General features: G+C 35.0%; 1 protein-coding gene across 3 annotated transcripts in view; it reads right to left on the bottom strand.

Moving 5' to 3' along the window:
- Positions 1-17,111, bottom strand: part of Esf1 (ESF1 nucleolar pre-rRNA processing protein homolog) — a 52,977-nt gene extending 35,866 nt beyond the window's left edge. Inside the window, exons 1-8 of one of the 3 annotated variants that reach the window (XM_048348777.1) lie at positions 16,900-17,111; positions 14,761-15,428; positions 13,006-13,340; positions 11,936-12,049; positions 8,903-9,003; positions 7,707-7,859; positions 5,254-5,368; positions 2,942-3,086 (exon numbers count right to left, since the gene is read on the bottom strand). In XM_048348777.1, coding sequence (XP_048204734.1) covers positions 2,942-3,086; positions 5,254-5,368; positions 7,707-7,859; positions 8,903-9,003; positions 11,936-12,049; positions 13,006-13,340; positions 14,761-15,400 — 1,603 coding nt within the window. In that variant the 5' untranslated portion in view covers positions 15,401-15,428; positions 16,900-17,111. The remainder of the gene's footprint in view (positions 1-2,941; positions 3,087-5,253; positions 5,369-7,706; positions 7,860-8,902; positions 9,004-11,935; positions 12,050-13,005; positions 13,341-14,760; positions 15,429-16,899) is intronic. The other 2 variants (XM_048348778.1, XM_048348776.1) reach the window with 2 other exon arrangements.
- Positions 17,112-17,116: the final 5 nt, after the last annotated feature.

Raw genomic sequence — 17,116 nt, 5'->3', positions numbered from 1 at the left:
AACATACTTCAAAGATCTTATTAATTTATCAATGATCAAACTAAAGAGTTAATCTCAGCGTGAAAAAATAGACTTTTCTAGTTTTACAAAAATTAACTAGAATACAAAGAAACAATATTACATTCATAAGCATCAAATATCAGAGAAAATACAAAAAACTTCTTTGCTGGACATTTTCATTCTAACTCTCCAAGTCAAAAACATAAATTAGGGAATGGCTCAGTGCCTCCTAGTATGTGTTAGGCTCCGAGTTCAAACCCCAATATTGAAAAAAAAAAAAGGAAATATACACACACACACGCCACAAAATTATGTGTGTTTATGTATAGTAACCTATATTTTGATGAAAAACACAGACTAATGACTAAATGATCTCAATACAGAAAAACTTAGGGACAACATAATGAAGTCCCTCTTTTATAACCTATAACTTAATTAGTTGCCAAAAATGTCTCTCATTATTAAACATGAAACTTATGAGACATAGTGTTCACAGTTTTTACTTAAAAAAAAAAAGTGCTGGGTGCCACTGGCTCATACTTGTAATCCTAGCTACTCAGGAGGCTGAGATCTGAGGACTACAGTTCAAAGCCAGCCCAGGCAGGAAAACCCATAAGACTCTTATCTCCAACTAACTACCAAAAACCTGGAAGTAGAGCTATATATAGTTCAAGTAGTAGAGTGCTACCCTTGAGCACAGTTGCTCAGGGACAGCACCAAGGCCTGAGTTCAAAGCCCCAGGACTGCCACACACACACACAAAAGTGACATGGAAAAAATACTGGTTATTATTTTCATTTAGTTTTGTCTAACTTAACAAAAAATGGTTGAAGGCATTCTTTCCATCCTATCACACTTTTAAATTTTTCACTGAAACAGCTGAAGTTTTTTTTTTCCCGTTTGTGCTTTGTGCCACAATAATAATGCTGGATGGAATTCTGTCATGGATCCTGTAATTCAATGGATAAAACATCAGGAACACATTAAGAAAATGGCAATGTATTTCTTTCTATTAAAAGCTTACTTCTCAAAACATAATTAGAAGCAAGCTCCTTCCAGGTTGAAATTTTAGTGGTAAGTCTCTGATGGCTTACTTTAAATTGATTTTTTCCAGTACCAAAATTTTACTTTCTGAAGCTCTAAAATGTGGGGTAACTCATGTAGGTTTTTTTTCCTCTCAATTCAAGGACAACACTTTGTGAAAGTTCTAATGTGAATAAGAATTAAAAAAAAATTTCAAACAGTTTAACCTCCCTTATAAACAACAATCAAGGAACATCTAGTAAATCCAAAGCCTTCATATATACTAATTATCAATAGTACTAAATTACAGATTACAGTAAGCTTGCAATTGATGAAAATACTAAAGAAAGAAGGCATGCTTTAAAAAAGTGAGTAGTACAGTTCAAAAAAGGGAATTAATCTCTAAGTCTTAAGAAATACAAACGGATATGAAGTATAAGCTAAATTATGAACATCGTTTCAACCTTTCCAACCATAAGCCAGGTACTATTATGGCCCTCATTTCATAGCTACAGCAGAAAGGTACGGGATGCCTAGAAAACTTGATACATGTTATTTTCCCTATGTAGTCAAGTCAGAATTTCAAATAAGCAGAGTCCAAAATCTTAACAAGAATATAGTGTCAAGTTAATGCTAATTTATTCATAATACCAAAAATTTATTTCAGTTTCTTCAAACCAAAATTGCTTTTGTAACCTATTTGAAAAACCTGAAACCAATCTTCAGAAGGGTTCATGAATTATCTTTTTTTCCTTTATTCCAGATCTGACAGTAAAGTAAAAATGATCTATAATTTTCAGAAAAGTGCTAAATACCTAAAGTACATAGAGTATAATTTTTCTCACCTTATTTCAGAGCTGGTACTAAAGGAAAATGATTTATAACTTTCAGAAAAGTGCTAAATATCTACACAAACATAAATGTAACTATTAATGGGGGAAAAGATGTAAAATAAGAGCTATTTGAGAAAGACTCAAATGTTCTACGTACACTAACATAAAATGTTCACTCAAATGCCAAAAAAAAGTAACATCCAGTTGGCCCTTGAAAATGTGAAGTCTTCTGTACTCAACATAACGATCATTACAAATTATACATTTTCAGTCTATTAAGTCTTTAAGCAATTATGTGGTTTTATTAACATGAGATGTCTGAACAAATAAACTAGAATCATTAACCATGATTTTCCAGTCCATGTATGGAACACTGTTCCCTGTGGTATTTTACAAAAACAACCCCCAAAAACCCCTTAAAAAAAAAAAAAGCAGCACCCTTTGCAGTAGTCTAAAATAGTGAAAGACCAAACCTTAAGAACTAACTAGTAAAGTTAAGGTTCAACAGCCCTACATTAATACTAAAGAAGTAATCTGATTTATTTAATTTTCCCCAAGGCCATGAAACAAAAAAGAATACTCAACCTTTAAATTTTTTTCTTTAAGTAGTTGTACAAATGGGTTTCCACTTAACAAATCAGCTTATAAGTATAGAGCATATTGATGAATCATTTTTCATACTCCCTATTCCCTCCCCATCTATTTGTTTACAGGTCTTTAAGTAAGTACTGTCATTGGATGCATATTTAAATTTTAACCTTTCATATTTTATGTATCCATTCAAATAACTAAAAATAGATTTAAAATATCTTCACATGATTTTTTTTTTTCTTGCCAGTCCTGGCTTCTTTTTGCTCAAGGCTAGCACTCTACCTCTTGAACCACAGAGCCACTTCTGGCTTTTTTCTATATATGTGGTGCTGAAGAATCGAACCCAGGGCTTCATGTATATGAGGCAAGTACTTTACCACTAGGCCATATTCCCAGCCCGTTGGCAGACCTCTTAAGAATTCATTTAGGTCTTTCCTTAACTTATTGACAAAGATATATTTCCATTAACAAGTCACTAAAATAATAACAAATACCTTGTAGCTCTTCTATCTCCTCTTCCTCCTCACTAGAGGAAGCTAAGTAGGCTTGAAAGTCCATGTCCAAAAGCTCTTCTTTTTTAAACTTTCTGTTGAGTGTTGTGATTCTTTCATGGTCAGTCTCATCCCAAGTGATCTCCACCTTTCACCAATGAGTGAAGGAAATACACACACAAAAATGACCCAGAAAGGTCAACAACTCATGCCTACTAAAGAATACCTATTGTAATTGGAAACTTAACAGTTAACTTTAAAAGGTTAAAAGTCAGAAACAAATACACAAATAATATAGTTAATAAGCAGTATCCTATTTATGGAAAAGGAAGCATTTTTATTATCTTGTACCTTTCACTTTCTTTTCCTAACTCATTATTGGTAATAATAGAGTAGCTGGATTCATTGTGATGGGAAAAAAATAGGAAAATGTACTGTTGAAAAGTTAACATTATTATCAACAAGAAAAACATGCTTTTACCTTGAGTTCTACAGGTGATTCACAAAGTCTATGAAATATGTTGGTGAAATATTTTATTTCAATCTCAGTGGGTCCAGTTTTCCAAAAACCATTAAGAGCCACAAATGAAAAAGATATCTACTGGACAGAAGTACAGTAAACCCCCACAAGAGGCAAATTCATGCATAGCATGGCTCCTGTCCTCTACTGTGCACCTATTCCCACAGGGTCATGCTACAGTTTTTTTTTTCTGCTATTTTCTGTGTTTGTTTTTTTTTTGTTGTTGTTGTTTTTCCCTCTTGTGTTGTTGTAGATTGAACTCAGGGACTTGAGCTTTCCAGACTCTAGTACACGAGCTACATCCCTAGTTCCCTTTTTGTATTGGTTATTTTCCAGGTAGGATTTTACTTTATGGCAGGACTGGCCTGGGCTATGATCATCCTATGTGTGCTTTGTCGAGTCACTGGAGATGAGAGTCACAAGCCATTGCACGTAGCCTTTTCTCTCTCTCCCCCAACTGGGATAACAGATATGTACCATCATGCCCAATCATTAGTTGAGAATTTTATGAACTTTTATGCCTAGAATGACCTCTAATTGCAATCCTATCTCCTCTTCGCAAGTAGCTAAGATTACTACAGCAATGAACCACAGGACTGGCCAGTTAAAGGTTTTAGATTCACCAAAGGGTGGGTAGTCTCAAGTCTCTAATCTTCTCCTCAGGCCAATTTCCTGATAAGGGCAACAAATAGGTGCCAGTTAACCAAGAAATCCTTAATACCATTGCCACAGTCTTAGACATTTCAGCTAGTCACAGGATCAAGAATTGTTACTATTCTGATACCTAATAAGCACTAAACTGCTGCCAGAAACAGAACAGATATTGATGATACAGCCTGGACTCAGCAACTCAAGACTTGCCTGGCTAGAAATGCTGGCTAGAGTCAGTACTTCAGTGTTGAAAGTACATGACCTTACATTGCATGAAAATAGGGATTTTACTATACTCATTAGTGAATTACTACTACTGTGGACCCACCACAGTACAGTTAAGCAGCAAAGTATTTCCTTCTGCCACAGCTCCATCTCAGAAGAGCAGAGTTCTGTCAAGTGAGAAAGAGAAGGGAAAGCCAAGGTACAGAGTATAGTTGTGGGTAGTGAGAAAGACAAGGGAAAGCCAAGGTACAGAATATAGTTGTGGGTAGTGGTTTAAGACAAGGAAGAGCAAAGAGAAGTCAACCTGCTAAGTAACAAATAACTTCAATACAAAAAACCTTCTAGCCATTTGGTCAAGAATTAATGTGACAACTAATAATCCTGAAGTAACTCTACTTGTATAGTTAACATTTTTTAAATCATATCTGTAGAAAAATGTGTGCCTCTTCTAAATTTTCACTAGTCTTATTTAACTGACTTCTGAAGGAACCTGTTACTTCTTTCCCCTATGTCCAAAGATAACTTATTAAAGATAACGTAAAGAATTCAATTGTTTAGAGTGGGTTATTTTTTGTTCTTTTTTGTGGTGCTGGGAAATCAAACACCTAACGCCCACACTTTAGGCAAGTCCTCTACCACTAAGTTGCATCCTGTCCTCAAGGGATCTAGTTGAATAGTGTGTGGGAAGACAGAAAAGAAAAAAGAACATTAACAGAAAACTGAGTCAGGCTTAACAGCATAAGAATCTGTAAGTTAACTCTAATAACTGTGATAAGTAACATGTATATTTATCTCATTTCCGTTTGTGCATTAAATTTTTAAATACTGTCCATTTCTAAAGATCTTGTAAATAAATAATCACCAATCTCTTCTTAAAGCAACAGAATGCAGCTCCACATGTTTAAAAGCTAAAAAATACCGTTGATGTTCCCATTGCAGCAGATGTGAAGTATTTTGGTTTATATGCTGTTAAATCCACTTCTGAAGCTATATCCTTGGGCTCATCATCAAAAGTAATATCATCTGGTATAAACCTAAGAAGTAAAGAAAATGTATATTTATTTAAACATGTTTCAGTAATAAACAAATGACTTCAGATTCTTTAGTAATTAGTTATGGTCTACACATACACACATACATAATATCATATAAGTTTCTGCAGAACGCACAGGTAGAGAGGCAAACAGTGTTAGAAATAATCTTGGTTAAAAAAAGTGCTAAAATTCATAAACTACAATTCTGAAATTCCACTAAATTCAAGAGAACATATAGATAGAATCCTTGTATTTGGAGATAGTATAAGTGAAGTGTAAACATACAGGATCTGTCTCAAAAATACATCCAGATTCCTAATGGTACACTCACTGGTTTGCTTTATGACACTCTGAAGATCAAAGTGATTTAATAATTAAGTGTTTTGAACATAAAACATATGTACATGAAACTTCATTGAAAATAAAAGCTCAGTTTATTCAAGACTCCCCAAAATCTCAATACATCTTTGTAATTTACTTCATAAATAACTAGCATTTAAGTGTAAATTAGTCCCAGTAGCTCACAATTTTCAGTCATTAGGCTAAGGAATAGAAAAAAAAGGTAATACATACTTACTATATTTAGATTTTACAATTTATGGGAGACTGTATCCACATAGATAAAACTCATAATTTTATAAAAAAAATATTGTTTTGGTGTTAACGGGTAGGTTTGCATAAAACCCTTCTACAGGTACAGTTTTGTACAAACTTAGTAGAAGAAAAATACCCCTAAGATCAATTTTTTTAATGCTATATTTGCTTTTTTTTTAAAAGCTAATTTTATTCTTTCTGGAAGGAGAGAAACTGGTATTGGTGATTATTTCTGGTGAAGAGAAGTGGATGAGAGACAGACCCAGTAGAAAGATTTTTTTTTTTTCCCCCAATCCTAGGGCTTGAACTCAGGGCCTGGGCACTGTCCCTGAGCTTCTTTTGTTCAAGGCTAGTGTTCTACCACTTGAGCCACAGTACCACTTTCCAGCTTTTTCTGTTTATGTGGTACTGAGGAATCAAACCTAGGGCTTCATGCATGCTAGGCAGGCACTTTACTGCTAAGCTGTATTCCCAGCCCCATATATTTGCTTTTATATATATTTTTAGATATCAGATAAACGAACAACAGAAGAAAATTCAATTCCTCCTCCTCTTATTCTTTGTCATTTTAATAGTTTGTGTGACAAAATAAAACAGGGAAGGGAACTTTTTTCCATGATCAATGACCCTATTTTCTAGGTACCCAAGAGCTTACATTAATACTGGATGAACAAGTCCCCAGAAGGAAACAGAACAAAACAGTCATAAAAACAAGTCAGCACCAATTTCAAATAACCAAAGAGAAGACATTCTAACAGATGTTTGGTAATTACTGCTTTAACAATCAAAACTAGAACCTCTATTGACATTTTTAACAGAAAAGTGAAGGAAACAGCTTATCTGATGAGATCATGCCATTCTTGCTATAAATTTAAGCATACTAATAAAATCTTATACCAAATTACAATATTTTAAAATAATTTTCCTACCAGTCTGAGTATCTTTGAAGCCGAGAAGCCAAAGTGACTATGAAATGATGCAATGATGCATTCCCACCGCCCTGAAGTATTTCATTTTGAGAAAAAAAGGCTCTAACTCATCTATATCTAAAAAATGTTTCCTATTCCACATGTCACCATGGAATGGTTTAAGGATTCAAAAGGACGAGATATGATCATAACAAAATAGTACAGTAGTTGAGTTTCTGTTTCCTTAAGAAATGAAATTCACAGCCATTTAAGGCTCTTCCACTCTGGATCAGTGAAGCGTGGGCACATGTTGAAAATAATGTACAAGTTTGTAGACAATGGGAATAACAACATTCACACACTGAAACAACACTGCTGTCCAATCAACCTTTCTGTGTCCAAATCTTGATCACGAATTGACATGAGTCTAGTATGATTGAGCAACAGAATTTCACATTTTACTTAATTTTAATTAAACAAATTACGGTACTAGTGGCTACTGTTTTGGACAGCAAAGATCTTGGGATACCAGTAACTAACACATTCCTTTACCCCTACTTCAATGCTTTTTGTCAAGTTATTTCCTCTAGTTTCTAATCCTAAAATAGTTGCAAATATATACTGCATATTATACATCACCTCAGAAAATACTGACATGTTTAAGAGAACATAACTATGGTAATAAATTATACATAATATGTTACATTTTCTTATTCATTTTCCTTCTTAGAAGTATACCCAAAAGCAAATTATTATTTTAGAATAAAAATCAATCTAGAGCCAATATCTTACTTCTTATACTTATGATGAGATTCAGCTAGTAACAACTGGGTTACCTTAGATCTAGGAAAGAACAACTGCTTTCAAATTCCAGGCCATCACAGTCCTCATAAATTTTACTTGCTGTTTCAGGAGAATCACAGTCTACTACTGCATAGTAATACTTCAGACGTTTGAACTGATAATCTCTCAGCTTTTCCCTAGAGGCCCTAAAGTGGAGAAGAACTCATTAAACTTACTATATAGGAACAGAGAAATCTACTTACCATTAAAAAAAGAAAAAGAAGAAGTATGAAGTTCTAGGTTCAATCCCTAGCATGAAAAAACAAGAATTCTTTAAAATACATACACATGCATATATACTATTCCTATTATAAGCTGGCCTTCAATCCAAGACATCTTGCTTCCTTTCAGGACTTTGCCCTATGATCATAAAATATCCAAGCTTATTTACTTTTTTTTTTTTTTTCCATTCTGGCAGGTGTACATTTTTGGTGTTTGGAGAGGAATTAAATTATCTACAAAAGGAAAGTGAAAATTCCATATACTCAACCTTGTACCCTATTTCTTAGAACAGATATTTTATTTCGTGCTTGCTTTGCTACCACGTACAGCATTTTCAAGTAAAAACCTCTGGATTAGAACACTTTATTATAAAGTATACCTGGAAAGGATTAGTAATATCCACAAAGAACTTCTTGATCTTAAAATATTTGCTTCAGAATCATTTGTCTTCAAATGTAAATGGTTTTGAGTTTAATTTTATTTAATTACAATATATACTTGGAAGGATTTCATTTGCTTCTACCACAAAATTGATCACAATTTTTATTAAGTGCACAGATAGCTCCACCTAGTGGCTCAAAAACTATCATATTTTTTTTTCTATACTGCACTGATAACTGCATTCCTCTATTTTCCTATTTAATCATCAAATAAGAAAAAAATCCAATACTAATTCAGAGAACTAAGGGTGAAAACACTGTAAATTATTTTAATTCAGAAATATTTAAAAAACTGAAACAAGTATCTTCAAGAATATTTAAATAAGTAGAATATATAAAATAATAAAGAATATATATAACATTTCAAAAATATTTCACAAATGCTGCTGAAAGTGTACCACTAGGACATATTAATATTTCACAAACTATTTGGGCCAAAAGTGGTATACATGCAAGCTTTAGTCCTATTAAGGTAGTCATAATTTAATTCATGAGGCTTCAACTTATGTTCTATAGTGATTCAATACCAGTCCTTTTCAGTAGCATCTTCAGGAATACTTAGTAATTCTACTGGTCCTTGAACTTGCTCTTCCTTCATCCTCTCTTTTCCAAACTCTGAAGGATATATCTAATACAAAAAAAAATATTGATATGATGTACACATTCTTTTTATACAATAGGCAGACTTGTCAAGATCAGGCCAAGAGTCCAAAATCTGACTCAATGAAGGTAACTCACTTCAGTAATGTAAAACTTGCTTCTGAACTCACTACAGGAAGCTAAACCATTCTGAGGAATTTTCTTTAAAGTAAGTCATTTTGGCCAGAAAGTAACAGATATGGATGGGACTTACAAACAAAAACTGATCATTTCTTTCACATACTAACCAGAATGAGATGGCTCTGATATCCAAAGGAAAAATTAAGAAAAGCCAAACAAGATTTTAAGCTTAAGAAACTATAGATGTAAGGGGGAAAAAAGACTTGTTTAAATGGTTTACATGAAATCCACTTAAAGAAACACATAGAACATAACAAAACCAATTTTATAATACCCAATTTTATATCTACATCCCAGTAGAAATTTTCCACATAATAAGAAATAAAACTGATGACAATCTTACGATATGGATACTTTTAAAAATGAATCACTTTCAGTGAGTTTGGTAATTTTAATGGTATCTACTTTCAGAGAAAAAATGCAATTATATTAACACTTTGATACTAATAAGCTTAAATATACATTCATTAACATATTTTCCAGTTGTCTGAAATAAGCAATTTATCAAGAATATGTGAGGTTTGTCTTTTGTTGTTTTGGTGCCAGTCCTGTGGCTTGAACTAAGGGTCTTAGCACTGTCTCTGAGCTTTTGTGCTCAGAACTAGTGCTCTAACACTCGAGCCACTGCTCTACTTCCAGCTTTTTGATGGTTAACTAGAGATAAGAATCTCATGGACTTTCCTGCGTGGGCTGGCTTTGAACTGCAATTCTCAGACCTTGGCCTCTGGTAGCTAAGATTACAAGTGTGAGACACCGGCATCTAGCAGAAAAGTTTTTTTTGTTGTTGTTGTTGCGGTTGCTGTTTTTGCCAGTCCTGGAGCTTGAACTCAGGGCCTGGGCACTGTCTCTGAGCTTCTTTTACTCTACCACTTCAGCCACAATGCTACTTTCTGCCTTTTTCTATTTATGCTGTACTGAGGAATTGAACTCAGGGCTCCAAGCATGCTAAGCAAGCACTCTACCACTAAGCCACATTCCCAGCCCCAATATTTGAGTTTTGTAATTAATAGGTTAGTATAGAAGTTTCAAGTATATATGTAGTCGTATGTTGATCATACCAATTCTTTTCTTTTCTTTTTTACTGGCTTACATGTACTTACTCATCTCCCAATTATCAAAATTCATTTCCTTTGTTTTCCTGTTTCCAAGGTTTGATTCATTCTGGAGTTTATCATGGGCCAATTTGGTCACTACCTAAACTAAAGTGTCCATTTGTGCCAACAACACATATTTAAGATGTTTATTTTGGTCTAAGTTATCACGTGAACTTATTTATTCTATTCTATGAATTTGTGCCATTTTCTTCCTATGAATTCTCATAGGATCATAAAATATTTACATAGGTGAGATGTATCCTTTTTTTTTTCTCTGGTGGGAGAGGAGTCTTTTACATGGGCATCTCTCAAAAATTTATTAGGTACTTTTGTTTATTCTTTTAGATGTACACTGATATCTTCACTTAACCTTCACTTTAACTGGAATTTTACTAATAACTATAATAAAATTACAGAAGTTGGGGTTGGAGGCATGCTTCAAGTCAGAGCACCAGCCAATGAGCAAAAACAGGCATTAGCTATGGAGTTGAAGTCTTGGCCTTGGAAATAAAGAAATTATAGAACATTTTAAAATATTAACATACAATACTAATAATTGAGACCTGTTTCAAGGACTGTGTTAAATAAATAATACCTTAAATGTGAGTTCCTTTTCACTCAATCCTCACAGATACCATAGGAAGTACTGATATATCCATTTGTTAAAATTAAGAAAACACACTCAAGAGATTAAGTAGCCAAGATTGAAAGTACTTATGAAAATCAACATTCAAACTTAAGTCTGTGTCATACTGCAAAGCCTGGATTCTTAATCATTATATTGACTTACAATACAGTGCCTAAAAAGTTATTTAAGTTTTTTTTCAAACTTGTAAGAGTAATAGTTTACTTCATGTACTTTATATACGTATACTATAATAATTCCCTAAAATTCCATGTTTCTATTGCTAATGTAATTTGAACTCTTTCTTTTTTTTCCAGTTATGGGGTTTGAACTCGGCCTGGGAGCTGTTCCTGAGGTCTTCAGCTCAAGGCTAGCACTCTACCACTTGAGCCACAGCATCACTTCCTGAATTATTTCTTAATTGGTTAATGTTATAAAAAAGCAATTGATTTTTACTACACTTTGTCCTTTTAGGGTTGTTAGATTGCTTTTGTTTAAGACAGCTTGGCTTTGTACTCCATGCTGACCTCAAACTCATGATCTCTATATTAGAGTCCTCCAAGTGCTGGGACTACAGGTGGCTTTCTTTGTCATTTCAAAGTGTGTTCACAAACATAGGAACTACCAATCACAACTCTACCTCTCTCTTTCTAATACTTATCTATTTCATGCCCATACATACTAATGTGAAATTACTTTCTTTAAAAACAAGTTACATTGACAATAAATAATTATTCAGAAAAAAAACAAGTTACAGTTTTAAAGATTTTTGTTGTTAGTGGCCGTGGGGCTTGAACTTGGACCCTACCCCTGAGCTCTGCACTCAAGGCTAGCACTCTACTGCTGGAGCCACTGCACCACTTCCAATTTTCTGGTGGTTAACTGGAAATAAGTCTCATGGACTTTCCTGGCTTTGAATATGTGATCCTCAGATCTTAGCCTACTGAGTAGTTAATAGTACAGGCGTGAGCCACTTGTGCCTGGCTGTCTTAGGATATTTTTAAGTTATATTTAGGTTAAATGCCTAGAAATATTTACTTCCAAATAAAATCAATTCTCACCTTTACAGAAAATACGACACCTCCTTTCGGTTTAAAGGAATTGAACAGAGCCAACAAATCTTTTGCCTTTAATCTATCCCAGTCCATGTTGCAAACTGCTAATCGATGTGTAATCTGAGAAAGGAAGAATATTAAATACTATATTTACACCATTTCAGTGCTTTGAAAATTAAACATTAAAAAAATCTAATTATTTCCCCAAAGTGTAAAGTTTAACATACAAGAAAACCTCAAATGAGAACAACAATAATAAAACCATACAGATAAATACTTCCTCTTAGATCCTGATTTAGACTACGATCATGAGGTGATGTTTTTTTTTTTTTTTTGGTGGCCATCCTGGGTCTTGAACTCAGGGCCCGAGCTCTGTCCTTGAGATTCTTTTTGCTCAAGGCTAGTGCTCTAACACTTGAGCCACTGGTGCCACTTCCAGCTTTTTCTGAGTTGTTTATTGGAGATAAAGAGTCTATGGACTTTCATGGCTGGCTTCGAACTGTGATCCTCAGGTCTCAGCTTCTTGAGTAGCTAGGATTACAGGCATGAGCCACTAGCACCCAGCATGAGGTGACTTTTTAACTACAACCTTTGCTTAGCTATTCTGTCACCCATGCACGAGAGGTAAGGTTCACAGAAACATACACTATCAGCTAAAAATTTTATGTGACTTTGAATTAAACTTAAGTAGAACACACATATAGATTACACAATATAGCTATATGTTATATAATATATATAAAATGACAAACGTGTGTGTGTGTGTTTCCCATTATCAGTAAGTTTAAATCAGAATCATCAAAAATATTATTATCAGAGGCTGGAGAATGTGACTCAGTGATAACAAAACGGAACACAGTCATACACACTCACACACATATAAATACTTTTATCAATAGCTTTCACACTTGGGTGGGGAGGGGTTGCTAGGGATCAAATCCAATACACATATAAATCAAATCAAATACACATGCTATGTAACATTCTATCACTAAGCAATACTATCAGTCTCTTCCCATTTATGGAATGACTTTAATCCTACCATCTTTTTTAATTAATGGTTAATTAAAGGTTACCTCATCAGCTCGAGGAGCATCTTTATCTAATTCTCTCCAAGCATGCTCAAAGCCAGGTTCTTCAGGAAATAAATCGGCCCAATCATCTTCATCTTCAGAACTAGTTTCTATATTTCCTTTCCCCCTTGCAAGATCAGGGCCACTGTCACTTTCATCATCTTCTTCACTGTCTTCTTCCTCTTCATCAACTTCACTTCCATCATCACCAGTTGAAGCTCCACCACCACCTATGATTTCATCTTCAGATTCTTCATCTTTATCACTTTCTATTTCACTAGCACTGTCTGAATCTCCCTCCACAGAATCTTCACCAAACATCTCTTCATCATTGTTTTCTGCCATTACAAATTGAATACAGAATATTAAGAGCAGGGGGAGGAGGAAAAATGCACATACTGAATTAAATTGAATCAAAAATTGTTATTAGACTCAGTAAATATATAACTTCAATGAAACAGTGGAAAAATATAAATTCAGTAAAACTTATGTTTAACCAAGTAAGAGATATCTTAGCATATACTCAAATCATGGAAGTAGACTAAGAATTTATAGTATATCTGCTCTCTGTTAATGCCTAGTTTTGCTAGAGGCATGGCTCAGCAGTATTATACTAGCTTAGTAAGCACGAAGCCCTGAGTTCAAACCCCAATGCTACACATAAAATAAAAATAAAATCCAGTTGGGTCAAAAACACAGATGACAGGTATGTGCAGCTTTTTGATGGCTAATTGGAGAGGAGTCTCACAGACTTCTCTTCCTAGGCTGGTTTTGAACCACAATTCTTACATCTTAGCCTCTGAGTAGCTAGGATTATAACATGAGCCACAAGTACCCAGTCATTCTGACTACATATTTTAAAATTTTGAGATAACTTTGTTAAATATATTAAAATTAATTTCACTTGTTTCCTTTTTAAAAATATGGCTACATAACTCAAAATTATCCACTTCTATTGGACAGTGTTACTTTAGATCAAGGCCACTGCACAGACCTTAGCAGGCTGTTATTTGTATAAAGGATCTTCAAAGATATAGGAAAGGATGAAATCAAAGCCAACCAACCTTCACATATCAAGCCACGAACTCAGCAAAAAGAGAAGTTGAGGTAGGAGTTATCCACTGAAGAGAAAACAACCCTTTGTTTCACTCCATCCCTTTACCAAAGTGTGAACCCCTAAGAAACTCTGTGCTGAAAGGGCTTACTATTTTTCTAATTAGTACAAAGGTATCTTATAAACAGCAATGACCCTGAATTGGGAGACCATGCCTTACTCATATTCTATCTAGTATATACTAGTTACTAAATAGTTAAACTAATGAGTAAACAACTCTAATTAAAATCATTTAGGGGCTGGGGATATAGCCTAGTGGCAAGAGTGCCTGCCTCGGATACACGAGGCCCTAGGTTTGATTCCCCAGCACCACATATACAGAAAATGGCCAGAAGCGGCGTTGTGGCTCAAGTGGCAGAGTGCTAGCCTTGAGCGGGAAGAAGCCAGGGACAGTGCTCAGGCCCTGAGTCCAAGGCCCAGGACTGGCCCAAAAAAAAAAAAAAAAAAAATCATTTAGATTCCATTTTTTATGTCTTTCATTGCCAAATAAAAAATAATTGCTGTATATTTTTTCTTCTGTAGTATTTCCAAATAAGCATTTGGCTATCTCAACATAACTGTGAAAATAATTATGTTATACCTTATTTTCTTTTTAGCACTAGTTTAAATACTGTAACACCAAAGAATCATTATTTTCAACCAACCTGATTGTTTTTCTCTTTTTGTCTTGTTACAACTGATCTTAGGAGATTTCACAATTTCAGAGGTACTCAAGTCTGCTGTCCTTAGTTTTCCTTTGGGAAAGGTGTCTGTGCTATGTTCAATGACATTTCTTTTCTTTTTTGTACTTTTTTGTGTAAATTCACCACTATCCTTCTTGGGACTTATTTCTGAATCTATCGTTTTAGATTTACATGAGGTTTTCATTTTATGAAATTTTTTTGAATTATCTAAATCTTTTGTATTTACAGAATCCTTTTGGTCTGTTTTCTTCATTTCTTTCTTTTGCTCTTCAATCAGGTTCTTTGCACTACTTTCTTTATTGGTTTGAGTTTTCTTCTTTATTTTCTTTTGGTTTAGCACTTTGCCCTCTTCATCAGAGAGATCAGAATCAGAATCTGACAGATCATAGAAACGTTTCAAGTCTTCTGTAGTGCTATGGTTGATGGGTCGCCCTCTTTTGTCAACAGCATAGCTCAATTTGAACTTTTTGTCATGAAACATGGCTCGAAATCTCTTATCAATCTTGATTTTTCGATCCTTTTCAGGCATTTCCCAAAATCTGGGGTCCTTTGAGACGCGCCTAAACCGCTGGTCATTCATTATTTCTTGTTTGGATGACATTTTGAAATCTTACTGAAGAAATCAAATACTAAAAATAAAACAAATGTTGGAGCAATGAACAATTAGTAACACAATTAGCATACTTTAAGGTTATATTAACTCAATATCTTTAAAATGTATGTAAAGTAAAGGTAAGTGAAGTTCAACTTCATCTCTCCAACTTATTCTGTGTCACATGCAAAAAAGCAAAAACAGCAAATTGTCCTCTTTTCCATTTGGAGAAATAAATTTAAGGCATATCAAGCAGAACCTCAGGTTTTATGGACATGGATAGTAGCCTATTAAATTCACATAGAATTTCTATATGCCTGGCTGTATTTTTGTAGGCACTGTTAAGAGCTAATGTATTTTAAAAGTACTTCTGAGGTATAGAGGTCCACACACGTAATGCTAGCATTGAGAAGGCCAAAGTGCAATAGTGAGTTGCACACCAGGGGAAGCTACAGATAGAATGAATTACAGGTTAGCTTGGATTATATGGTGATTTCCTGTCTGAACACTCTGCCCCCCCAAAAAGAAAAGAAAAAATACCAAACCTCAGTTGATATCAGTTGTTTTCCAATTCTCTTTATATACAACTAGTCCTAACACAAGTCCTACAAAGTTATTCTCCTAACCAGTGACCAAAATCAAGCCAGACTTATTTCAGAAAGTTCCTTCTTTAAACCTTATGATCAGTCAAGAACCAGACTAAAGACTCATTCCACTAACACGCATCTCCCTTCCTATTTTTTTTTTAAGAATTCGCTATTCTAGAAGTAACTAAGACACCAAAAGACCTGATCCTCCAAAACTACATTAAGATGTACAGGTTTATGTGCATTAATTATCATGGCCTTTTAAGGAGTCTCTGATGGGCTGGCTTCAATGGGATTTCAATTTTACCAGAAGCCTAAAGTCGCTTTTAAAAGCTGTTAACCTAACTACATCAGAAAGTCTTAACACCGGAGGATAGCAGATTCGGAACACAAAAAAGGGAGAAACCTCCCCTCCTTCCCTCCATCTCAAAAAGTGGAAAAAGATTTTTAAGTTATTTTTTATCGTCAAGAAGTACAGTGAAGTTACAGTTCCATACATTAAGTAGTGAGTACATTTGTTGTCCAACCTGATAACCCCTCCCTCAGCAAAAAGATTAAAAAAAACTGGGCTGGCATCGTGGTTCAGAGGTAAGGGACCGGTCCCTCTGTATAGCAGATTCAAGGACCAGCATCGGATCTAATAAAAACAAACTTAAAAAACAACAACCATAAAATACAGCAAGCCCCAAACAGACTGCTCGAACCGGCCAATGTTGCTTTATTTTGTTTGGAGCCGGGGAAGAGCCAGCCTCCCCATGCAGCACAAAAACAAAAAAAAACCTCGTCACCAGAAAGAGTCAAATGCCTCTTGATAAGTGTATAGAGCAAGTGACTGGGGGAAGTGGAGGCACAGAGACCTCAGCGCCGCAGCATTCATTCCCTCCCCACCAGGGCATGCATTCCCTCCCCCCGGAAGCCCACGCACTCTTAGACGCCGGGAAAAGCACGGTGGAAGTCTGAATAAGGCCAAGAAAGAGAAGGCGGACAAGGCTCACCCCTCCCCAGTCCAGAAGAGGCCTTATCAGAGGCGGGTTCACCCTCCGAGTCCTTCCTCTTAAGCTCTCTTCGCCCCCCTGCTCACTGGAGCGGATTCCTCTTGGAGACTCACGTGGACCCCCACCCACAATCCTCTGCGCGA

Source organism: Perognathus longimembris, chromosome 6 (genome assembly GCF_023159225.1).
Source record: "Perognathus longimembris pacificus isolate PPM17 chromosome 6, ASM2315922v1, whole genome shotgun sequence".
In the NCBI taxonomy this organism is placed as follows: Eukaryota; Metazoa; Chordata; class Mammalia; order Rodentia; family Heteromyidae; genus Perognathus; species Perognathus longimembris.
This window is presented reverse-complemented; position numbering and strand designations above follow the sequence as displayed.